This window comes from Crinia signifera, chromosome 3, assembly GCF_055691185.1.
Source record: "Crinia signifera chromosome 3, ASM5569118v1, whole genome shotgun sequence".
Lineage (NCBI taxonomy): Eukaryota > Metazoa > Chordata > Amphibia > Anura > Myobatrachidae > Crinia > Crinia signifera.
This window is the reverse complement of record NC_139219.1, coordinates 53,655,903-53,682,084: the sequence shown is the minus strand read 5'-3', so window position 1 is coordinate 53,682,084 and position 26,182 is coordinate 53,655,903. Positions and strand designations below refer to the sequence as shown.

The 26,182-nt window shown below is 43.4% G+C and overlaps 1 protein-coding gene across 4 annotated transcripts in view; it reads right to left on the bottom strand.

Moving 5' to 3' along the window:
• The window catches only part of KIF16B (kinesin family member 16B), a 296,722-nt gene that overhangs the window by 252,508 nt on the left and 18,032 nt on the right, over positions 1-26,182 (bottom strand). For all 4 annotated transcript variants that reach the window (XM_083175821.1, XM_083175822.1, XM_083175819.1 and 1 more), the window contains exons 2-9: positions 17,818-17,887; positions 14,944-15,057; positions 13,279-13,395; positions 12,152-12,249; positions 9,503-9,612; positions 7,944-8,086; positions 2,102-2,270; positions 1,717-1,848 (exon numbers count right to left, since the gene is read on the bottom strand). In XM_083175821.1, coding sequence (XP_083031947.1) covers positions 1,717-1,848; positions 2,102-2,270; positions 7,944-8,086; positions 9,503-9,612; positions 12,152-12,249; positions 13,279-13,395; positions 14,944-15,057; positions 17,818-17,887 — 953 coding nt within the window. The remainder of the gene's footprint in view (positions 1-1,716; positions 1,849-2,101; positions 2,271-7,943; positions 8,087-9,502; positions 9,613-12,151; positions 12,250-13,278; positions 13,396-14,943; positions 15,058-17,817; positions 17,888-26,182) is intronic.

Below are 26,182 nucleotides of genomic sequence, written 5' to 3'. Positions count from 1 at the left end.
CTGGCTGCGATGCTTGGCACATGGCTGGTTAAAAAGCAGCCGCTGCCGGTCGGGTGCCATGGCGTGGCCGTGGGATTGCTTTGTATGTAAAACATTGCTGTTACACTAGCGCTATTTATAGGTTGGAAATCAATCTTTCAGCCAACCTGATTGTAATTCTGATTAGGACAAGCGGTAAAAAACAGACACACTGCAATCAGAACCGCTGATTACATATCTTGTGCGATATAAAAAATATAAACAATGTAGACAGGGAGGAGAACAGTGCCGGTGACAAACTGCACACAAAGCTTCTACAGCTGTAACACCGGACATGTGACATAATAAGACAGCAGAGAGCATGGCCATGTGTGGAGCATTGTGGGAAATACAATATGATGGAGTTGGGCAGGAGTGGGCGTTTACAATCTAAGAATAATGGAGTAGTCGGTTCAGTAATTTAGGATTACTTTTAAATGTATCCATGACATGAAAAACCCCTGCCATTTGGGCTAGATTAGCAATGAGGGAGATGGGACCACAGCCCCAGTGCTGATATAATAATAGACACATCATCAACAAGATCAGAAACCCAGCGGGCCACAAGGTCAACATGAATCAAGAGTATTACTGTTGCAGTGTTGCTACTTTTATGTACAAAGACATTGGAGATGTACATGCGCACGTAGCACTGGCCTCACTCACGCGGCGCTGTGTTCCTACGATTCTCACACTACTAAGCCCTTGATCATTTACAGCACCAAGGCAATGTGGGCCCTAAAAGTGGAGCAGGGCTGTTGACGCAGTAAGACCATTAGTGAGGCAATGGTGAACAGCAGAGATCTTTCCAGTGAAGTCATTGCATGGGTGCGGCCCGCACCTTGGTGTCATCAAAGTGATGACTGCTCCTCGGTGATAGGAGCTGGGTTCTGCACTGTAAGGGCCCCCATACACGAGGGGAGGTCGCATCAAATAGCCCCCCCATCAGCTTCACCGAAGGCTCACATACGATTTGGCACTTGATGTGCCACTTTTTTATCCCATGTGATTTATCCCAAGTAAAGAGATGGGGGCAGGAGAATTAAAAAAAAAAAAATTCAGAAGAATTGGCGGACACCGACTGGCTGAGTGAGCCCGCCTGCTGCCCGCTGTCTGCTGGAGGTGCAACACTCCTACGGATGGAATCAGACGCGATACATTGCAGGTGCTATAACGCAACTGAGATGTGCCGCTGAAGAGTCCGATTCCAATTTACCTTATGTTCTGCAGATCCGACCTCCGACCCGATTCACACAAGACCTTGCATCGGATCAGGTTTCATACATGCATAAAGCCGATCCGCCAGAATTGGGCCCAATTCGCATAATGTATGGGGGGGGGGGGGGGGCTTCACATGACATGTAGCACCTTGCCTACACTGCACACAGACTGGTCTCCGGGGACAGCCCAGCAGGTGCGGACTGGAGTGATGAAAACCAAGATTCAGTTTGTGAGGCCACGCCCCATGCAGGTGGGGCCACGACCCTATATATATTCCAGCACCATGTGCCAACACAGGTCGGCCGCCAGAGAACTTCCATACAGGCATGTTAGCAGAACAGCAGCTCACTTTATTTTGTTCTAGTTTAAACCACTACAAATCTGATCTGAGAAAGTAAGCATTAGCGAACAAATAAACCTGTGTAATTAAATTACTTAGAAAAATATATATAATAATAGAGTGGATGAAATGCTTACTGGCAATCATTATGGTTTTGGCGTTTCCTCCCAGGCTATCTTTTAACAGCCAAGTCAGAACAGAATCTCGGTAAGGCACAAATACTTGCTTCTTCTTCACAAGATGGTTGGCGGCATCCTGTGATAAATCAGCTGGGAATGACAGACAGAAATAAAAACAAATGAATAAAAACCACAATAACCTCCTCAGAAAGCAAGAGTACCTCCAAGGTATTTCCTCCACTTTCTGCAGTCATAAAGTAAAGTGAATCTTTTTTTAATGGTTTTGGGCAAGATTAAAAAAAAAAAAAAGGTGCGAGTAAAAACTAGTGAATGAGGCAATAACAGAACCGCAATCATGTGAGGCAATCTAAAACTATGAAGGAAAAGAAATCTAGTGGCGTACCTAAGGCAGAAATGACGTTTCCCAGAGTTACGAGAGACTTATTAATGTTCCCTCCTTCCTTGAGTCTCACGCCAGTAGCACCAGTGGCATCTGCTCGCTCGCTTCCCGCCAGATCCACTAAATGAATCTTGCTGACCGTCTCGCAGGGCATTTCAGCATCAAATTTGGCCTGACGGTAAACAAATTGAATAAAGGATGTTACATGCTGGTGCAAAGATAAGCGCATCAATCCAGATACAATACAATAAACAACAAGAAGATAATAAAAACCAAAGGCAAAAATGTAGCTGGTTATAAAATGCAAACCAATGTTTTGGTATAGAACACCGTGGTATCACAGTTATTAATACAAAACAGTTTTGTTTATGACTGCGATTAGCAGACTATGGGGTATATTCAATTGTCTGACGTGTTGTCGAAAATACGTCAGTTTCCGACTAGGAAAGGGGTTCCGACCTATTCAATTCTATCTGATTTTTTTCAGTTTGGAATGCTCCGACCTGTTGGAAACCAGGTGGAATGGCGGAATAGCTGCCAATCAACTTCCTTTTGTCCGAAAGGTCAATCTCAATCCGACTTGAAAAGATGTCAGATAGAGGTGCAGTCGTCCTCCCATAAACCGCCCCCTCCCGCATCACTCACCCATCCCGCCGCCGGGTCGGGTGAGAACAAGTTATCCGGCACTGTCCCGCCGCCTCCTGCCGGGTGAGCATCAATCGGCGGCCAAATCAGACATTACATCCAATAATGTCTGACATTAATTGAATATACCCCTATGAATTTCATCTAGCGGAGTTCAACCTAGATACAGCGAATTCAAACGTGTTTCATTGGCTGCTCCGACAACTTACAAAACATGTTACCCAAGTAACTAACAAAATAAAGGAAATACTTCAGAAAATGAGCAATATAAAAGTATATTGAAAGCATGTGCTTCCTCTGTGGTGTAAGTCTTAATGAAAGTAAGTATGTGACCAGGAGTGTAGCCAGGTCTTTGTATGCCCCACAGCAAAAACTAAGTAGCCCCTGCCCCAATGCTTCTATAGTGACACCTCTCCACCGAAGTTGTTAATTCTACACCTGATAAAAGTGCCCCAGTTTGTTTGCTAAATCACAGTAGTGCCTTGGTAATTATATGCACCACAGTAGTGCCTTGGTAATTATATGCACCACAGTAGTGCCTAATGTATGTTATGGACCATCGTAGTGCCCTAGGTGACAGTGAGGGGCTGCCAACATCCAGTATGCAACACAGTACACTATTTACATTATGAAATACAGTATACACAGTATTCACATTAGCACCCCAAGCTCATATTGTGTCACATAAGAGTGCTGCCCCCAGTCCATATTATAGCACACTATAGTGCCCCACATCACATCGCATAGTTCATTTTAAGTCACAATAAAGTTAATATTTGTCCTCATTACAATGCCACATTACAGTGCCTCCCCTTCACATTGTACCACATTAAAGTGCCCCACTTCATAATGTTCCACGTTACGGTGCCTCAGGTCATACAGGAGTGCCTCCAATTCATATTATGCCATGCACTGTCCCAGTTCATACAATGCCACATTACAGTGCCTCGAGTTCATATTATACCACACTATAGTGCCTCTACTTCATATTGTGCCACTTTACAGTGCCACAGTTCCTATTATGTAACATAATGCCTTCCCATTTATTTTCTACCACATTACAATGAGCATGACTTCAGGGTTGAAACTCCTGGGTTGCAGATGGATCCTGTTCTCCGTGGTGTGCTGCACTTCCTTTTCACAGGTGAATTGTTGACCTTTCAGTGATTTATTTAAGGGAACAAAGCTTTGGGACTCACATGGGGAGATATGGGGGATGTATGGAGGCCGTTTCAGTACCTCCCATCTACATTTTCGGTCCTTGATGCATTCACGTCCCCACTCATAACGCTGACACCACCAGAATATGGTGCACTATGCGAGACACTGCTCCCCGTACACCGCCTTCATCCTGCAATACATTTCTGAAGCATACTAGCCTTCTGTGCAAAGAAATTGGATAACCACTCTTTGCGCTGATGTGGAGGAATCCTTCATGCATCCGACCGCTCAAAACAACTTTCCAGGAACGAAGAAACTGAGGCCGAAGCCATTAGGTATTCTCCTGTACATAAGTGCTTAATCTGCATAATGTCTCTAAGCAGAAGTCGCTCCTGCTGTGCATGCTGCTAGACTGTCCTTTGGGGCAGTACGGATGGTGTAATGGTTAGCATTACTCCCTCACAGCACTGAGGTCATGGGTTCAATTCCCACCATGGCCCTAACTGTGCGGAGTTTGTATATTCTCCACGCACTTGCGTGGGTTTCCTCTGGGTACTCCGGTTTCCTCCCACAATCCAAAAATATACTGGTAGGCTAATTGGCTTTCAACAAAATTAACCCTAGAATGTCTGTGAGTGTGTGTACATGTGGTAGGGAATATAGATTGTAAGCTCCACTGGGGCAGGGACTGATGTGAATGTTCAACTATACTCTGTAAAGCGCTGCGGAGTATGTGTGCGCTACATAAGAAACTGGTAATAAATAAATTCTATCCAAATGAGCAATACTGTTATTATTTTGGATATTATCATTAAATGCCAACATCCCAGTGCCTCAAAAACAATGGTAAAGCTTAGGCATGAAAGATTGCCCTGTAAGTGTATTGCCCAGAGGTAAAGGAATATCTTACTGACACAATATCACTATCTCCCTAGATGTGCTCATGGTTTCTATGAGATTGTTCATTACAAAAAACACGTGATTTATAGATCAAAAGGACAAAAACATAAAGCAAAGGTTTAAGATATGTAATCATAACCTCCTCACTGCGTGAGTAAGGATTGAGTGCATCTAATCTAGAATTCCAACGGTTATGGTATAAAAGATTGACAGTGTCTCTAGGTCATCATAGACTTATGCTGGGTACACACCAGGACGACTAGGGCCCGATCCCCTCAATCTAGATCCAATTCCAACCAATTGGATGTAGATTGTGTGGTGATTGGGCCCTTTTCTGACCTGGTGTGGACCGATACCGTTCCGATGCGCGGCCCCGCGGGTCGGTCGGTCGTTATTGAGATCCTACCTGCTGCAGGTAGGATCTCAATAACGACCATACAGCCGGGTGCGGGTCGCCATCGGATCGGACCCGCTCACGGTGCACATCGTGAGCGGGTCGTGCCCCCCCCCGCGTCACCGTGAGCGGGTCGGACGAGACACTGACGACCCGCTCACGATGTGCATCGTGAGCGGGTCGTCCTGGTGTGTACCCTACATAAGGGTCGACATGACTTTTTGATTTTATTTATGTCAATGTCGACACCTGAGCAACTGGACCCCCAGTCACTGTATCGCTTCGCTTACAATGCTTTGGGCAAGGTGCCGACAATATGGCGTTGGCCTATTGATTGCCGACCTAGTCACTGACAACCAGATACAAACCACAGATTAAATAAACCACAATATTTAGGATAAAAAAACTTAATCGCAAAAAAGCATGACAATAGAAGTGTGCCAAAAAATGGAATGTTTTTGATAACTGGCAGGCCAATTAGGGAAGAGGGGGTGGCTACTGATACCCCAATTTACACCACACCCAGATTACCGTGTTAAAGCTTTTAAACCTGGGAATTTGCTGAAAAACCTGGGTTTTTCTTTAGCGTGAAAGGGTCAACCTGGGTCTTATATCCCGGCACTCCGACCCTGCTCTTGACCGGAGTGCCAGGATTAAGACCCAGGTTGACCCTTTCATACAGAAGAAAAACCCGGGCTTTTCAGCAAATTCCCGTGTTGAAAAGCATTAACCCGGTAATTTGTGTGTGGTGTGAATTGTACCCGGCAAAATGACTCTTAAATATGCCGGGTGGCCGGTGTGAAAGGGGTAGGAGTGGTGCATCAGGGCCTGAACCAATACATTGCTCCCCCTGCAGTCAGGTTGCACTCTATGCCTTTGAATGAGAACTATCAGATCTTTCCCATTGATGGAAAAGCTGTGGATGATGGTTGCTGGGCATCAATTGTCAATGGCCATTCTTAAAACATAGAACCAAATCTATAAACAAAATTATCTACAAAAAAAAAACTAAACTAAAATGTAAAACCTTGGCCTTCAGTTGTAGTATAATGTATCAAAACTTTTACTATTGCGAATAACAAAAAGAAAAACCTGAATAAAAAAATGCACATGCTCAAGAACTCGCTGCAAGTCTATAACCTCTACAATGATCATAGATTTGGTTGAGGAAGTAAATGAACAATATTTTAATATTTTGACAATTCTTAAAAACAGATAAGCAGGGCATTGCTGTTACATTATCAGCACCCTTCCCTTCTAACAGAGTCCTGCGCTATCTGCAGCGAATAACTCACTGCAGAAAATTCTCATTCATACTCTGTATAGAAGAACCCAATCCGCAAATGCAGAGATTATACGGCAGTCAAATTAATAATAAGGCATGAACAGATGGTATCAGTCAGTTTGCAAGTATTGTTTTACTTTGGTGATTTTTTTTCCCCTCTGTTTCATTTTCTTTTTGTTTGAAGAGAATAAATGTGCAAAATAAACAAGAAAAAGGGTGCAAACGTGTAGTAAAAAAAAAACCTCACAAGATATGTTGGGGGGGTTGAATCCAATTTTCATCCCAAAAGATCCTTTGATCTTTTTAATCGCCATCTAATTTACATATACTTGCCAGTTTTATCTTCACAATCATAAAAATTTAAATTTAGCGTACAAACCTGAATTGCTTCTGTTGGATTTACTATCATCAGTTCAAATATAGCTTAAAAAACACAATTTATTGTAAAGCTCTCAAAAAACAAACAAAAAACTATAAATGTTTTATATATTATTATAATTTACACACACACAAAATACATACATACTTATTTTAAATTATTATTTTATATAATTTTACTAAAACACAATTAATTTTCAAATTCCAGATATATTTTTTACTGATTACTGTTTTTTGCAATTTGGCTGTATTTTTTACTGATGATCTTGACAAATATTATTATGTGCACATGTAGAATGCCCAAAGGGTTCATAAAAAAAAGTGAATCTTACATTAACAAAACCACTAACTGTGCAGTTTGGATATTCTCCCCATGCTTGCAAAGGGTTTCCTCCCACAATTTAAAAATATACAATATAATACATTTAGAAATGTGGTTCCTATAAAAATATTTGGAACTATAATATTGGTCTTTAAATGGCATTTACCGCATACTATCCTAAACCAGCCTGATATTAAATCATAAAATGTCATACTGAAGAAAAATAAGCTTCATCCTACCTATTATTTGTAGCTAGGAGGGCCCGTGTAAATAAATAGTTTTTAGGTGGCAATCTCCTTCACCATGATTGCAGATTATGGTGTCAGCATTTAACCTCACTGCTGAAAAGGCCACAGAAAAGGTAGCACAGGAATAACCGTCTAGTCCAGAAACAGTCCCAGAGGCCTTCGGTGCCAAAACAGAAGCAAACCACCAAAGGATTGTCCAAGAGGTTTGCATCACTTAGACATTGTAGGAAACCACTGATAGGAGCTTTTGTAACAGGCAGTCTGTCAAGGCTTTGATGGAAAGATTTTGACCGACCACTTACTGCTGTAGTTTTAAAACTATTGGTCAAAGCAACCTATGATTAATGGCTTTGACAAACCTACCATTACTAAATATATACTCCATAAAACAGATGATCTTTTTAATAACATCATCAGATTGACCACAGTACATTTCTCTTACAGTTTGGTGACTCTTCCCTGCTTATACAGCAAGGACAATGCAATTATTAGACAGTCATGGGACACGTTACCTGAGTGAAGTTGATGGTAAATATGGCATGCGATCGACTGCTCACATCATTCATTCCTGTAGCAGCGGTGGTTCTGTTGATGTTCCCAGCATCCATTAGCTCCTCCACATCACTGTAATTCTGAACTAAGTGCTTTGACAAGTCTGCAAAAATGACAGGAAATGGATAATAGCATTTGCAATCCTAAAACAATTCTCTAGCATGTATTCTTTATTCAGACGTATGCGGTAGTGTGACCGGCATATCTGCTCTAAAGCCATTTACTAAAACTACAAATACATATGACTGGCGACAAAGAAAAGTCAAAACAGATGTTTGACTGCAATAATGCTCTTGGTCTAGAATTCATCATCCATTGGGACAGCGGGCCTTATTCTAGTTCACTCTTTCTGACAAAATCCTTATGCCGCCCATACACACGCTGCGATTCCCGGCGGTGCGATGTGTGCTTTGAGGTGCACGCTTGGGTGAGTTTTGTTTCTGTGCAGGGTAAATACTGGCTGCTTTATTTTTACACTGCAATATAGATCTCACTTTGAAGTAAAACCCCACCCAAATCTAATTCTCTCTGCACAAGTTACATCTACCCCACCTGCAGTGCACATGGTTTTGTCCATCTAAGAAGGATTTTTTCAGCAAGAGTGAACTAGAATAAGGCCCAGGGACTAATGTGAGTAACTAAAAATCAGTCATAACAGTCCGAATCCCAACTGATCCCAGTATTTTCACCTTACTCCTGATGCTAACCCACCCCACCAGCAGCACAACCCTATCTGTCCATTCCCACAGACCAACCCTTACCTCCTACACACGCCAGAGTAACCCTACTCCTAATGCCTAAGACTAACACCAACCCCAAAAAATGACCCGGTAACGCCTCTGCGGCTGGATCACATGTAATATATCGTATGCGGACCTTTTGCATAAGATATAATGTATGCTATCCCAGCAAGGGATAGAACTATATTGTAGTGCTTGCGATCTAGGGGCTACGATCAGATTCACACATGACTACGCATCAGATCGGAGGTAAAACACATGCGATTTGCCACTTTTCATCCAATTTATCCACCTGATGCATCGAATTTGTATGAAATCTGGCAAAATTGCACTACTGCATAGGCACCTTTACCTTCGGGATCCATTGGGATTCTGACCGTCGGATTTTGCACTATATAAATAACTCTTATTTACTCACTAGATTAGTAGAGGATGTAAACCAAGCTTGTTTAAATTATTACAATGATGTTTATTATTACAGTGGTCCAATATAAAATCTATATGGGTCATGTATCAGTCTCTGCATATTAAGAGTTATTTTTGGCTTTTGCACTTGATCTTTACATATGGGCAATTCCGTTACACCCAGTATCAGGCTGTATACGGATCTAAGCCAAATTCCTTCTGAAAGTACCCTGCCCTATATGTGTCCTACTTCCATTCAAATATATTAGTTTGTGTACTGTTAAGGAAATCCTGAAACCCTAGCCTGTTTTGTAGTATGTGCGAGCGATGAGCAGCTTTGAGCCATTAGAAGAATTGCTTGTACGGTTCTCTACCTTCCACGTAAGGACCTTCTTTGGGATGCTCTCGAACTCGCAAATTAAATGTCTTCGATGACTTTCTCCTAAGCAGATCTCGTACTCGTTCATTGTAAATCTCTAAGTAACTGAAAGAATCAAAATACAAAATGAAAAATGAGCAGCAACTGTAGGGCTACAGAATAGGTCAGTCTGCAGAGTGACATTCTGTATGTGACAGCAAACAACCATTTTACACAGATGAATGCCACTTATGATATATAGATCTTCCCGCTCTTCCTCTAGTGGGTTGGAGCTATGCTCCCGCACAAGTGAGATCTATGAACAAGAAAACGTAATGGCGTTGCTCTCTTTTGGATAACGTTCATAGAAGTAAAACCACCTATGGTTCATTTCCCAGATCACTGAAGAAACAGAGGGGTAGATTTATTAAGCTCGGTGAAGTGATAATGTGGCTGGTACTTTATCAATGGCCAATCAGCTCCTAAATGTGAAGTAACAGGCTTGGTTTGAAAAATGACAGGTAGGAGCTGATTGGTCCGGTGTTAAAGACCAGACACTTTATCACTTCACGAGCTTAAAAAATCTACCCCAGATTCTGCAATTCTCCAGAACCACTGGCACCTCCAAAACACAGCACAGTGAGAAGAGCTGAGGTACCCAACGCCAAAGAAAAGCGGATTGGAGGCGAGCTTTTACTCAGTGTTTATTAGCTCTCAAATTGGCTGGCACATGACAAACCGACATCAGCAGCACTGCGCGTGTCTTCTGGCTACCTAAACTTATATTATCATCATCTAACCAGAGCTTCTGCCAGATGGACAAGATAAGTGCACATGATGCCGGTGAGGCAGCAGAGCGTTCATCAGGCAGCTTTTGGACCTTTTTCGAGCTCCTGCAGATGTAGACAGTGGAGTCCCCTTTCAGATTGTTTAGACATGACAGCATTCGGATATCCTTGCAGCTGCTGAAGCAAGCAGAGACTTTATTGTTCCCAGGGTGTCATGAGAACACCTGTGCAGCGCAAGTTAAAAATTTGCTTGATTCAGTCAGCAGCGGTGGGAAGAGTCAGCGGCAGTAGGAAGCAGCCAGCGGGACCCCTCATATACAGTGTGACAGAGGGGATCGTGACAGCAGTCTGCCTGCCCATGTACATTTTTATATCTGGGACATACTGCATGTTGGGTGTGGGATTCTCCATAGAGGGGTATTTTATACTGTTATTCACTGCGAGGGGGTCTCTGCACAAGGGGCCAGAGGGAATCAGGCTGTTTCTAATTGGCTGGGGCTCTCACCTGTGATGCAGCTGGAGAGCTGGTTTGATGGGGAAAATGGGTGCAGGGCCAGCTAAAGGAACAGTGCTGCAAATGCCGTGAACAAGGCTGGTGGGTATGGCGGTACCCACAGTTGGCCGTCAACCTGTCTCTACCTCACTGAGTTTGTTTCTGGACATGGGAGCACCTCTCTGACTGGTCGGCCTGTCTGAAGCAATTCAATAAAAGATTTTTTATGGGGGCAATAGGTGTTTTATTTTCCCTGCAATGGCATAACTACGGAGGGTGCAGCGGCTATGGGGCCTGAGCTCTCTCTCCATCCCAAAGCTCCCCTGCATATACTTTAGTGTATACAGAAAATGGCACCCACAGCACCAGTAGCCCAGTGCAACCTCCCTGCCCCCAGATGCCAGAGATCTCTGCCGCTCTCTCCACCCAGTGTCCAGCAGCCCAGCACCTCACTCCCTCCTCCAGCAGCCGTGCCTGCACCACGAGTGGAAGCAGTGATAGGCCTGCCTTCTGCTCCTGCACAGGCATGAGTCTGCCGTGCCTCCAGCTGAGCGCTGCCATCCTTATTCCATGTCCCGCCTCCCCTTCATCCTGTGCCTGGGTCCATGGGCCTCACTCACCAACACTGTGCAGGCTGCAGCTTACCCTACAGATTGGTAAGTGAAGTGTGGGGGACATTCGCACAAGAGAAGTAGTGGCAATATATCACATATGAATATTAGGCCCCCTATTATGTTTCATCAATGGATATCTCTTCCCATCAATATCAGGGGTGCGCTACCACAGACAAAGTACTTGGAAAGTTTAGAGGCGGATAAAGGAAAAGTTGGTCTAAAATGTAACTTTTAATGTAAGAATGTCGGTTGACCCTGGAAGGTCCACAATGAAGAAGGTCGACACGTATTATTTGATTTTTTAGGCGTCTAGATCTAGACGTCTAGTTGTGGACACTGTCAAAGTGTACGGCAGCCCCTCACATTGCTCGCAATGCTTCGAGCACTTTGCCTCCCACACTCAGTACACTAGTCTACTCTCCCTCCATGGCCTAGTGGATAGTAGGACATGAACTAGAAACATAGAAATTGACGGCAGATAAGAACCATTTGGCCCATCTAGTCTGCCCCATTTTTATCCTTCAGGTAATATCAACCCTTTTTGATCCTTATTTCTTTGTAAGGATATTCATATGCCTATCCCAAGCATGTTTAAATTGTTCTACTGTCTGATGGGAGGCTGTGTTCTGGAACCACAGTGGTGAATTATTTTTTTTTTAAACCCTGTGTCGACCTTCAGTCACTGTCGACCTAAGGCTTGTCAACCTTTCTTGTGCCGACCTAACAACCACATCCCATATTGCCAAGAGTATTTTTTGCTTTAAACTTACCTGACTTCTGTACGAAAAGATGCATCACCACTCCGTGTAATTTCAGCAATCTTACTGAACAATCCTTCACAAATCCTGGGTATTAGACCAGAATCACCCTGTGGTACAAAGGAATTTAGCAGATCAGCATTACGTGGGTCAAGTTCATTTAAACTAAATTATGACATTTTAAAAACAAATTCAGTTATCCGTGGGATGACACAAAGCCTTTTTCTTTCTTTCTTTTATTTTTTTTTTTTTTAAATGGATTCAGTTGGGGCAGTTTAATACATCATTGCTATCTCCAGTATGTGTATTGCACTACTTAGAAGTCCACATGCTTTTTACATTCCCTTAATGCAGAAAACAGAGCGGTGAAGCCCATGGGATAAATAATGCTGATTTCTGGAGCGACTGTAACATTTTATTGCTCCCCTCTCTGTCTGGTAAATTCACCATGCAAATCAGACTGTGAGTGAAGTTATTCCATTACTGTAATGACGTGTTTAGTTGCCGTGTTTACACAATAGCAGTGCTAGCTTGTCATTTGTTTTGTTCTACCCGTTCATTGTAAAAGGTCTCATTTATACCAAGTAAGGTCAAAACAGTAAATTACTTTTTTATTTTATTGTTGAACACAATATAGTTTACTATTTGTTACCAATCAAGAAACTGTTGTTGTGCACAATAAATATTGCAGGTGGTGCACAAGGTATTGGAAAAAATATTTGAACAGAATAATAATTTATATGTATTAAAGTAGAGACACTTTTACATAGCGTATGTTACATAATATCTTTGTTACACTGTATTTTAGCTTTAGGGGCATGCCCAACTACCAGTGGGAAAAGCTCCAGGTTTAATGAGAGCTATTCAACTATTCTGCATCTTCCCCATGATACAAACACAAGTATAGTGCAAATCGACGTTTCGGGCGGGTAGCCCTTTATCAACATGTCTTGATAAAGGGCTACCCGCCCGAAACGTCGATTTGCACTATACTTGTGTTTGTTGCTTCATTTGATTACTGCCGCCGTGCAGTTTAAAAACCTTAGAGTGACTTCAGCATTCTACTTGAGATATATATATTATATACACATACACTTTATTTAAAAACAAAAACATAAAAATAGTAAGAATACTCCTACCGGATTGCCCATCATAGTATAAGACTTTCCAGAACCAGTCTGTCCATACGCAAATACACAGGCATTATAGCCTTCAAATGCAGACTTGAGGACATCTGTGCCAAGGTCTTTAAAAACCTAAAAAACAAACTTGTACTCTTAAATTTCTACAGCGTACATATGATTAAATTCTATTTGCTCAAGTAGGGGGACTTGTGGGTTGTATGTTTTGAGCCCCCTTCCTTCTATACCAGTGTTTTTCAACCACTGTGCCATGAGTTGTTCTCAAGTGTGCCCCCAGATCTAGAATTGCCCAAACTAGTTTACAGCAACCACCAGTTCGTGTTATTTACTGGTCTCATCTTTTAATTTAAAGGGCCAATGTATTTTATTTGTGTTATCTGTGGGGACCAGTGTGATTGTTTTTTATATGGGGGGCAATAGGTTTGTTTTTTACCTGTGGGGGCCAATGTGTTTTTCCCTGTGGGGATCTCATGGTGTGCCTTGGCAATTTTAAAATCTTATTTAGTGTGCCGCAAGGTAAGAAGGTTAAAAATCACTGTTCTAGACCCTACCCTTAATTCATAATATACCATATGGTAGTGTGTCATGTGACTGCCACTACAGACAGCATCCAAATGTGTCTCTAATGATAATCTGTTGCCCTTTTAATCACATTATTATAATCTGTGGCTCCTTTAAAAGACCTTTGAGTGCCAAGTGAATTTTTACAAAAGAGGTGTGAAAATTGCCAAGCAAACATTTTTATTCATCATAATGACCAGGAAATGACTAGGAAATCTAATCTTTTTTTATTTTTTTATTTACACATCATTTTTTATTTAAATTTATATAACAAATGTGAGCAACGCTGGTATTTTTAGAAGATATTTTGCACGTCTCTCACAGAGATATTGGAACTCAAAGGTTTAAACTCTCCAGAGTCTGATGGTGATTTTGATATATTTATGATTACCCCATGTAAAAGATATTGGGTCAATCAAACCGATCGACATACCAAAGTGTACTCCTGAATCGGTTGTGCATAATTAATGTATTTCTCAGCAATAATGACCCATTAATGGCTTTCTATTGCTTATCTGTGGTGCACTCAGAAATGGCAAACCAAAATAATGACAATAACGGTAATATTTCCCTGTCACCTTAGATCGGTGCAGATACATAAAGTGTTTTTCTGGGACACTCCTAGAAAAGATTGTTTATTACAGAGCGCTTTCCAGGCTAGCTGCATATTTTAACAAACAAACAAGTAGTAAACTTTAAAATCTTTATAGAGATTTTATTGCACCTAACACAACATTTACCAAATAAATGAAAGTGTAAGTGCAATATATTCTGAAGAGATGTAGAATATGAGGATTACTAAATTCAGTTTCCACATTTGCGCTCACAATAAATTTTCACTCACGAGCGTGCCAAAAATTCCTTTAAAACCCAAGTTACATTTCAAACAATAACCACGTTCTCTGAGCAGCTACAAAATAAGGTAAACTAGCCTGGAATACAAAGCAGTCTCCATAGTTCACACAATCACATTTTTTACAAGTTTAAATTCCCATTCCACATAAGTACTTCATTAAAAGAAAATGCAGGGAAAGAAATAAAGAATTTATGGAAGAAAGAGAAAATGACGAACGGCGCAGAGGGCCTGGTGTAAGAGCTTACCCATTCTTGAGACACGTAGTTTGCATTTTTGCTATCTGCCGAGAAGTAGGAAAAGTCATAGGTGAATGTTTTAGTTCGATCTCTGCCAGAGTCCCCCGTTACACCGTCCGGCAACTGTATGAAACCGAAACATAATTGGGAATATAGGCTACGCGTAATATGTTAAATCATCTATAACTCAAGCTATACGATTGATGTAAATATGAGCAATACTATGGCTAATTGGGTCTAACACATAAATAAATGATTAGCAAATACTTTTCCTCGAATAACATTTCAATCGCAAATAACAGTGGGCGCCTATTCAATGCCATCTTTCCTGACCGCATTGAAGCGGCATCTCGTCAGAACAGACCCGACTTTAAAAGCAGTCAGGCACGTTTTGCCGAAAACGGTCACGGATTGTCGAGATCACAGCTGGATCTTGACAATCCACGGCCATAATGACCCGGTATCAGGCCATAACACGTGGGATCAGTTATGAAATTGCGTGTTATTGTCTCCGATGGCTGCTTATCGAAATTCCAGACGATGATGGCTTTACAAGGCTAATTGGATAGCCCGTAGTGAGCCAATTACCCACGATTAGTAGTCCCTGCAAAAGCGACCACAGATGGTTCTGCCACTAATTAATATCGGCCCGACACTGAGTGATCTGACATACACACATCTCCCCCCACACACATACACACACCAACTTCCTCCGCTGTGCTTCCTGCGCTGTGCTCGGTGCACTGAAACAAAGCACAGGGTTCTTCAATGCAGGATGCCAATTAAAATGCTGCACCGGCTTTTGAGCAAATCAGAGCTCGTGCACCGTTAGCCAATCAGAGCGGCTGCTGATACATGAGCACTGATTGGCTTACCAGCCAGTACTGCATTTTAATTGGCCGCCGGCGTCCTGCATTGAAGAAGCCTGTGCTTCGGGACCTGCGTTCAGTAGGAAGGGATGAGGGAGCAGGAGTCGAGAGGAAAGTGAAGGGGGGGCAGACTGGAAATCAGTCCTGGGCCACAAAAATCCTAGTGGCAGCCCTGCAAGCACCATTGGGTTGGTGTAGCCTGGCTGCTTTGGGGCATCATATTTTAACACTTAATCCAACACATTTTAGCACCTAATTGTTATTTTACTAATGTAACACTTTGATTGGTTCCTCTCACCTGGGTAACACTCAACATATAGCTGCTGCTTCTTACGAAATGCAACATTTTTTAACAACTGAGCCTCGCGCTAGTGCGACACCTTTGGGAGATTGTGTTTTGCTGGCCTGGGGGTCTTGTGCCCCGGACCTGAGCTTTAGTGTTAGAATCCCACCAGATGAAGTCTCCTGGTTGTGGTTGATGTGCCCATACTTTGTTATACTGAGAGTTTACACGGCTAAACAATTGTGTCTTTAACCCAAGGATAGGGAACCTTTGTCCCTCCAGCTGTTGTTGAGCTACACATCCCAGCACGCCCTGCTACAATTTTGCTGGTACTTGTGTAATATCTGGGCGCACGATTTTTTTTATCGGGTCGGAAAAATCGGGTCGATTGCATCACATGCAACCAAATCGCATGAGATGCGATGCACCCAATTTTTACATTGGGTCCAATGTTAAATGCCCCTCAGACCCAATTTTTTATTGTATACCCACCCTGTTCATACCCCCACTATCCAAGTGGGCATGGAGTTGATTTCGTATAGTGCGGCAAGCGCAGCGAGCCACCGCGCCCGAAGCGTGGCGAGGGGACGCGGAATACATGTTAAGTAATCCGCGTCCGCTCGCCACGCTTCGGGCTCGGTGGCTCGCTGCGCTCGCACGAAATCAACTCCATGCCCACTTGGATAGTGGGGGAATGAACAGGGTGGGTATACAATAGAAAATGGGGTCTGTGGGGCATTTAACATTGGACCCAATGTAAAACCGGGTCACAGGGACCATTTTACATTGGATCCAACGTAAAAATCAGGTTGATCGCATCACATGATATTCGGTTGCATGCGATGCGATTGACCAGATTTTTCCGAAAAAAATCAGGTCCATCGCATCTGATTGTATGCCTTAAGTTAGGGCATACAATCAAAAAATCAAGCACCCAGATAATACACAAGTACCATTTTGCTATTTAGCAACTCTAAAATCATTGCAAGGCATGCTGGGATGCGCAGTTCACCAACAGCAGGAGGGCCGAAAGTTCCCCATCCCTGATTAAACCGATGTCACAGACTCTCTTACTCAATGTTAATATCAGTTACCTTTATATTGCTCAGAGATATAACGAAAGCTTGAGTGAGGGTTATCAGCAGCCACTCTCCCTGTTTAATATTTGGGTTGGGCACGGCCTTTATGTAAGTAATTGTAGAAGCCGAGATTACTAAACAGGCTTAAAAAACAATCTTTGACGTCTTCAAGCACATAATAGCCGTGCTGCCAGCAATGCAGAATAGATGGGTTTACAATTCATCCCGTGTAAACTGGAACTTCAAAGCAAAAAGGTATTTCCAGTAAAGCGGCCTCTGCACCGTAATGATCGTGCTGAAATATCCTGCAGTGCTTATGGGATATACCAGAGGTCTATGCTCTATGCCTAATGATATGCTGGCAGTGGAAGCGTCCGCCTTACCTCAGCTCCAAGGTCTCAGAAGTATCCATACATATATACAGGGTACATTTACTGTAGTGGTCTGGTACAATGTAAGCTGAATAGCCAAGTAACGTTATTATTCTGAAGGCCATTATACGCGCTCATTAATTCCACCTTGCTTCAGCATAATCATAATAAAAAAGGCATGCAGGCACATTACAGCATATAAACTTCTCCCATGATGAAACCCTTGGGTATCACTAAAACTGCTCCATTCATCAAAAATAAAAACATTGCGTCACACTTGCCTTTATATTGGTAATTTTTGTTTTCTTGCCTTCCATTTCGATAATAAATTTCGCCTCCAGATCCTTCTCCCTAAAGAACACGGAAAGAACGTTAAGAGCAGCAGTGCGGATTCCGTTCCATACGTATGCCATCATGATTATTGCGCGCATTTATATGAACACTGCAAACAAAGTACATTTAACGATTTCATACTGAATTATACGCACATAATCAGAAATTCAACAAAGCAAAGAGATGAAAGTCACGTGTGTATCCCCAAGGCCAGGAACCGTTACCACAGACCTAAATAATGTAAAGGGTGGGGGGCTCAATTGCTCATACAGCAAGCATGGGTCATACGGTCAACACAATTAACATCGTCACTCAATAGGATGACCACTATTGGTTCGACAGGCCATTAGTCACCACTAAAGATGACAGACAATGGTTTAGGTCAACGGGAACAAAAGTTTGACACAAGTAATAAATCGACATAGAAAAGACCGACATGAGATAGTCATGTTTTTTTTAGTGTCTGACGACTCTGGTATATATGGTCACCGTATCAGTGTACCGCTTCACTCACGATTATATTCTCCCAATATGTCCATGTGGATAGTTAATGCCCCTTTCAGACCGCACTTTTTACCTGTAATTTGTGCAGTCTGAAAGGTGTCGAGTGAATTTACCGGTTCTATTGAACTGGTATTTCTAAATGGTAATAAAGCAGAGTCCTACCCGTTTCAGACCCTTTTTTTTATCCACTGTTTTCTATGGGTTCAGTGTTGTGAAGGAAAAAAAACTGCATTGAAATACCGTTTAAAGACATGTGGTGTGAAAGGGGTTTTAGCTGGCAGACCCGTTTTTAGAAACGTTTTAAAATACCTGGTCAAAGCCATTTTTGCGGTCTGAAAGCAGCATAAGTATGAAAAAACACCTGCTGGGGAATTTTTTTTTTTTAATTCAATTCAACCTTTTTCATGTCGGCATTGTCTATGTCAACATATAGCTTGTGTCGACCATTGTCCCCATCGACCCAAACCATGTAGACCTTTTTAAGGTGTCAACCTAAATGCATACCCCCTCCAGCTAGCATAATAATCCGCATTGTCAGGGAAAATTATAACAATGTGAATACAGATGTGTTCTAATATACCTATAGTGTTCCCACTAGGCTGTATTAGCGGGCAGCGCCCCACTAACACAGCCTGCCTTCCTCCCTGCAGGTGGGACCAGGGAAGCCGGCGCCGCTGTAGATAGCGATACCCGGCGCTTCCCCGGCAGTGCAAAGCCTCTGTGATGGCGGCGGGCGGCCCTGCCCCTTTTCTTGACGGCGGTGGCCGGGCCCGCTCCTTTTCATCATGGTGCGGCCACGGCACGGCCCTTTTGTGACATCGGCAGCCAGGGACCGCCCAAAGTAGTGACGTCACTGGAAGTTAGCTACCTGGATGTCAGCAAGGTCCACACATATAATAAGTGACTTTAGTTACACTTACTATAGCTCTGGCTTCCTACTTCCATTGGCCAGGCTACATGACAGTATCCAGATGGATGATAGATAGTCAGTAGGTTGACACCAGAGGGTCAACAGCCTATAGATCGATATGGACTTAAATCAACAGAATGTCAAGCAAATGGTCAGTACGAAAAAGGTTGACATATGGTTTTTCATGATATTTCCAGTAAAGCATAGAGTTAAGAACTTGGGGGTGGTTAGATTCCATGTTGACATTTAACGGTTGACCTTTTCACCCTGTAGATCATCAGTGTGTCGACATAGTGATTATCTAGACCAGGGGTGGGGAACCTTTTTTCTTCCAAGGGCCATTTTGACATTGATAAAATCCTTCGGGGCCATATAAGTACCCTGCTTCCCCCGTCCCATGCTCCGGCTGCCGCTGAATAACAGCGTGAAGAGAGACTGCTGCTGGCGGCGGCTGCTGGATGCCTCTCACAATAACTCGCTTCCGCGAGTTACAAGGAAGGGGGAATTTGTGCGTCACCACCTCACGTGAGAACTCCCTCTTCCTTGTCTCCCTTGCAGGCGGGTGGGCGGGCCAAGCAACCTTACAAAAAGTATTTATAAACACTGCGCTCTGCCTATGTAATGTCCTAAACTAAGCGCAGGTGCTGCTTTTCCCTAAGGGTATTACAAAAAGTAGATTGTAAACTTCTCATTTGATTATGCTACTTTTTCCTCAATTTTGCATATAGTGTATACAGGTGTCAATCATTAGGAGGACAGTCAATAGGTCAACCACTATTGGTCGACAGGCAGAAGGCTAACATTATGAAAAGGCTTGAAATGCATTTGGTTGCCAAAATGTTGACATTAAAAAAAGTAAACATGGAAAATGGTCAACTTGTTTTTTTTCAGGTGTCTGTCAACATAGGTCTACATGGACCTGGTATTAGTGTACCGCTGAGCTCGCCATGCTTCGGGCGCGGTGCCTTGCTGCGCTCGGCACACTATTTTGTTCTCCCACCATGCCGTAGTAAATAGTAGGCACATGTCGGCACATGTCGGCAAAAACAAAAAAAAGTGAAAAAATAATTGTCGACCGAATGCTTGTGTTGACCTTACGACGCGGTCAACATTAGCCATGTCATCCTATTTCAGTTATCGACCTACATAGGGTCAACCTAATTAGCATATCCCCTATACTTATATACAGCTTTTAAAGGGCCAGATAATCAGCATCATTTGTATTGTCAACCTCTTTAATGTAGTAACATGAGTTGTGGAGAGTGAGGTAAGAGTCATCCAGTCCTGACAAATGAGTCTTTAAACGTTATGGACAAATTCACTTGTGAAAAGTTGGCTGGAGCCATGCCACTGACTTTAAGTGCTTTATATTTTAGCCATAATGCAACAATAAAAACGTACAACAAAAGACTTATAAACTGTATTACTGTCAATTGGGAAAATATAAATCAAACAAATCTCCTTTAAGCTGTGAATATCTAATGATATCATGAGACGCACTTTACATTGTAGAGCAGATCAGTGTTGTCGTGCCAGGATGAAAAATGAATGTGTTAACTGTATTGCATCACCGTGATAACACGATAGAGTGGTTATTACTGCTGCCGTCTATCAGCCCTAATTAGGGAGAACATCCTTTCTGAGCACAGAGGCATATAAACAGGAACAGTGGGCACTTCAAACTAATAGACTCAAGATCAATTGTGCATTTAGTGATAAAATAAATCAATTGATCCAGAGGGGTAAACTCCAGAACAGAAAATATCAATTAGGAATTCAAAATACTCCAGTTAAAAAAAATATATTTTTTTTCCATGAGACATTATCTCCATAGAGCAGAGGTTCCTAAACACAGTCCTCAAGGTACCACAACAGTCCAGGATATCCGTGGCTGAGCACAAAATGTTAAATCTAATTGATTTACATATGAATTAAGTCACCTGTGTCCAAGCTTGGTTCTCATTAAAACATGGACCATTGCCTTAAGTATAGGTTCTCAAACGCGGTCCTCAAGGCACCCCAGCGGTCCAGGTATTAAGTATATCCATGCTTGGCAACAGGTGACTTAATCATTAACTCAGTCAGTGTGATTTAACCATCTGTGCTGAGCCATGGATCTATCTAAATCCTGGACCGTTGGGGTGCGTTGAGGACCGCGTTTGGGAACCTATGCCTTAAGGACTGTGGGTCTTATTCTGGTTCACTCTTAAGAGGCAAATCACTTCTCAAATGGACAAAACCATGTGCACTGCAGGTGGGGCAGATGTTACTTGTGCAGAGAGAATTAGATTTGTGTGGGGTTTTCTTCAGTGAGATCTATATTGCAGTGTAGAAATAAAACAGTCAGAATTTTCCCTGCACAGAAACAAAATAACTCACCCAAATTTAATTCTATCTGCACTGTTATATCTGCTCCACTAGCAGCGCACATGGTTTTGTCCATTTGAGAAGGAATTTGCCTCTAAGAGTGAACCAGAATAAGGCCCTGTGTTTGGAACCTCTGCCACAGAGGCTTGGTGGACCTGCCATGATAAATTAACATTGTGGTACTCTGTGATTAGGTGAATGAGCGATTGGTGTAGATTCACACCCATTAAAGTGCAGCTTTAATGCACTGTACAAACACTATAGAAACTATTGAAGTTTGGGATAAAGAACATTATTCCCCAGCTTCATAATTGTTCGTACAGGTCGGGTCGCCCTTATCTGTGTACTCCAAAAACCGAAATATTCAGAAAACTGTGGTTTTTCAGAAAAAAAAATTTTCTTCCCCAGTCCCTTTTTTCATATTTACTTCATCCCCCAATGTCCACGGTGGCCTCCGGGATCCTCTTCAGCGGCATCTCCGGTCTCAGGGGTGCATTACGCGAAAGCGCGGGCACGCCAGTGACGTCACCGGCGTGCCCGGACACTGCCGCAATGCACCCCTGGGACCGGAGATGCCACTGAAGAGGATCCTGAAGGCCATTGTGGATGTCGGGGGACACCATGGACGTCGGGGGACCATCGTGGCACCATCAGGGGACAAGGTAAGTATGAAAGAAAAATAAAAAATCCGAAAAAATCCCTTATCCAAAATGCTCGTGGTCCTGAGCATTTCGGATAAGGGATACTCACCCTGTGTCCCAACTTGTGATAGTTACAGGCACTGTCTATTCTCTATGGTTATGCAGCTGCAAACAGTATTTCTTCTCATTTTACCTCTGCCACTCACAGCTTTATGTGTCAGGAGTAGGCCCGGTGTCAGGAGTAGGCCCGGTGTCAGGAGTAGGCCCGGTGTCAGGAGTAGGCCCGGTGTCAGGAGTCGGGATTCCGGCGTCGGGATTTTGAACGCCGGGATCCCGACCGCCGGGATTTAAACTGCATCCCAATAAATACGGCTCATATCTGGCTAATCAGGCGAGAATGGGTCATAGGGTCGACACTATGATGGTCGACAATGCTTGTGTCAACCTTAGCCATGTCGACCTTCATAGTCTACCTAGTGACTGTATCCCAATCAGGCTAGGGAGCCAATACTGGGGGGGGGGGGGGGGGGGATTTTAGGATGCACACCCTATTTACAGGAGTTGCTATAATGCTGGAACTTGTAGTTCTGCAAACAAAACACAGAGCAGATGCACACTGTACATTTGCCCACCAACACGCATCAAGGTAACCTCGTATTTCTGGTGGGTCCTTAATACCGTTTGAATCTGGGGAGCGAGACCACAAAAAAAGCCAGCAAAAGCCGGTCACCCCACACAAGTGAAAATCTAAGGCCTGCATGTTCAAACTGTGGTCCGTCAGCTGTTGTGAAACTACAAGTCCCATCATGCCACAGTTTTGCTATTAGGGGATGCTAAAACTTTGGCAGGGCATGATGGGACTTGTAGTTCCACAACAGCTGGAGGGCTACAGTTGTTAGTGTGTTAAGAACGCAGCCAATACTATAACATATGACTGGAGGGTGTGCTACATGTCAGTGCTCACACCCTTATTGTACTCAAGCTACTATTCCACACCCAGAGGTTAAGGGAATACAAGTGTAAAGGTCCATACACACTGGGATTTTTGACCAGATTGTACGGTGAGAGATGATGGAGAAAAATAAAATCCCCCCCAAAAAATCCCTGGGATGGAAAATGCTCAGTACATACACACTGAGCGTTTTTCACCCGTATTGACGATTTTCCCTGGATGAACGACTTTCCATAGCAGGACACTACGACACGCCGTCTACCCCGTTGCTCATCTGCTAATAATACCAGCAGATAAATGTGGCCGGGCCAGCGATGATGCAGGAGCGCGCATCAGCGCTCATCGCTGCCCCATACACACTAGGCGGCTTTTAAGCTGAAAGCAGCTCAGACAAATAAACGGAGATGCTTTCAGCCGAGTCACCCAGTGTGTATGGGCCTTAAGTGCGCCAAACACTTCCAGACCGGTAATATTACCTTAGCCTAATACCTGGTACAGATCTAAAGGGAAAAAAAATTCCTGGCACTAACAAACATTCTGTAGTTCAGATGCAGAAAACTTGATGTCCAAGTTTAAACATTAACCTCAGCTCATGTAGCACGGCCAGCAGCAACTTCAACCCAATTGCTTTATCAACATTTTACAAGGCCACTTAACTAGCAATAAATAAATAACAGATGATGCTGTCTACATTACAGTAAAAAGAATATATAGGAACAACAAAGTCTATATATGATCTATATGAACAAAACAAAAATGGGATATTCCTGAAAACCCACGGTTGAATATTTACGACTGTTTATGTGAGAGTATGTACCAAGCCACCTGTCCCGGTTTAATTGTGCACGCCCAGAGAGGTGGGCCTACTTCTGGTGTAGACCTGTAAAACCGGTCGCGATAACGGTTGAAGATGCATACACACTGAACTTCTGGCCCGACCTGACCCCATTGAATCAGCAAGTAAAATGCAACCCTTTGATTTCAACACTGCAACACTTTTCTTTCAACAAAACAATCAAAAGTGAGCACACAATCTTCCAATATCGAACGAACAGCTGTACTGTACTGTATATGCACACAGTCACGCAAGGGCTACATTTTGTTGGAAGCCAATTAACCTACCATTATATTTTTGGAGTGTGGGAATACCTGGTGGAAACCCACGCAAGCTCAGGTAGAATATACAAACTCCACGCAGCTAGTGCCCATGGCGGGAATCAAACCCATGACCTCATTGCTTTGGCTGAATACATTCATAAAAGTGAGGAGGCATCAGGATAATTACTTTAGGTGTCTAACCCCCACTGCCTCATTTGAACTGGGGTTGGCAGTAAAAGGTTTAGTGTGTAAAAAGTCCCTTATTACGGGCAGTATTACTGCATAGGGTGTACTGCCATAGAGACTGGACCGTGAGTGGAATGGGCCTCTGCATGAGAACTACAGGTGTGTACACACAGGGGGTTATTCTGATTCACTCGGAGAGGCACAATCACTCTCTAATGGACAAAACCATATGCACTGTAGGTGGGGCTGATGTAACATGTGCAGAGAGTTAGATTTGGGTGGGGACTTCAAATATCTATACTGCAGTGTAAAAAATAAAGCAGCCAGTATTTTCCCTGCACAAAAACAAAATAACTCATCCAAATCTAACTCTCTCTGCACATGTTGCATCAGCCCCACCTGCAGTGCACATGGTTTTGTCCAATAGAGAGTGAATCAGAATAACCCCCACAGTGTGGTTCAGGCTAATGGCAGATTTTGACTATCTTGCCCTTTGGCCCTTGGCCAAATACATTCTGCAGATGACAGTCAAAAAAGACTTGACTGTCTTTTTTCACTTGCGATACAGACGCTGCAGGGCCGTGCATCGGTATCGCAAGCAATGTGTGATTTTGGCTAACTTACTGTCCTATTCTATCTTATTTTGACTATATAGTCAAAATTGTAGCCAAAATCGCCGCGTGTGTACACAACATATGGCAGAGCAGGAGATTGTACAGCTCGTGCTGAGAGTGGGAGAACGTGTGTGCTTCTGAGGATACATTGCGGCAAATGTGTTAAGCCTTAACAAGAGAAACTCGAGGGTGATAAAGTTATAAATGACCAGCCATTCGGCTACTGTCATGTTATTTATGTACAGTTTCTAATATGGCGCAGCATTATTGTGCTTTACAACTGGAAACAACAGTGATAAAACCAACTGGGTAGTAACAGACCGGTCTAGAGGTAGAAGGGCCCTGCTCACAAGCTTACAAGCTATTGGCATAATGGCCCTTATTCTGATCGGTGCGGCCCGATCAGAAATATGCGGTGATGTCCGTCTTGGCGAATCCCCGCCTTCCATACGGATCGCCACCTCCGTCCGTATGCGGATATGTGGCGGTCCGCATGAATGTGGACGGGGATACGCCTCCTCCATGGTGGGAGCAGCCCCTGCATTCGATGGTCGCCGAACATCGAATGCAGGGCCGCACGCTCCACCAGGTCCCGCAACACAAGACCACACAGACACTTGTCCGTGTGAAATCTTGTATTGGGGCGGGCAGCTGACATCCGGCGATGTCAGATGCCCGCCCCGTACCCACGCGTCACGGCCTCATTACCATGCATACGCCCCGCGTTTGCATGGGAACGCCCATGAAACGCGGGGCGTATGCATAGGGTAATGAGGATAAGTAGCCCCTCACGCCCCTCTACGCCCCCTGTGCGGCGTATAAAGAATCCATGCGGCGAAATCGCCTGCACATGCGCAGAGTGACCTCTGCACATGCGCAGACGATAAACATCGGCGGCCCGTACGCAAGCGGAAATATCCGCACCGATCAGAATAAGGGCCAATAGGAGGGATACACAAGGATAGGATTCCATAGCATGGCAGTCCCACCAGATTACAAAACAGTCCTGATGGGATGCAATTAGAATATGAATGCTCCTAG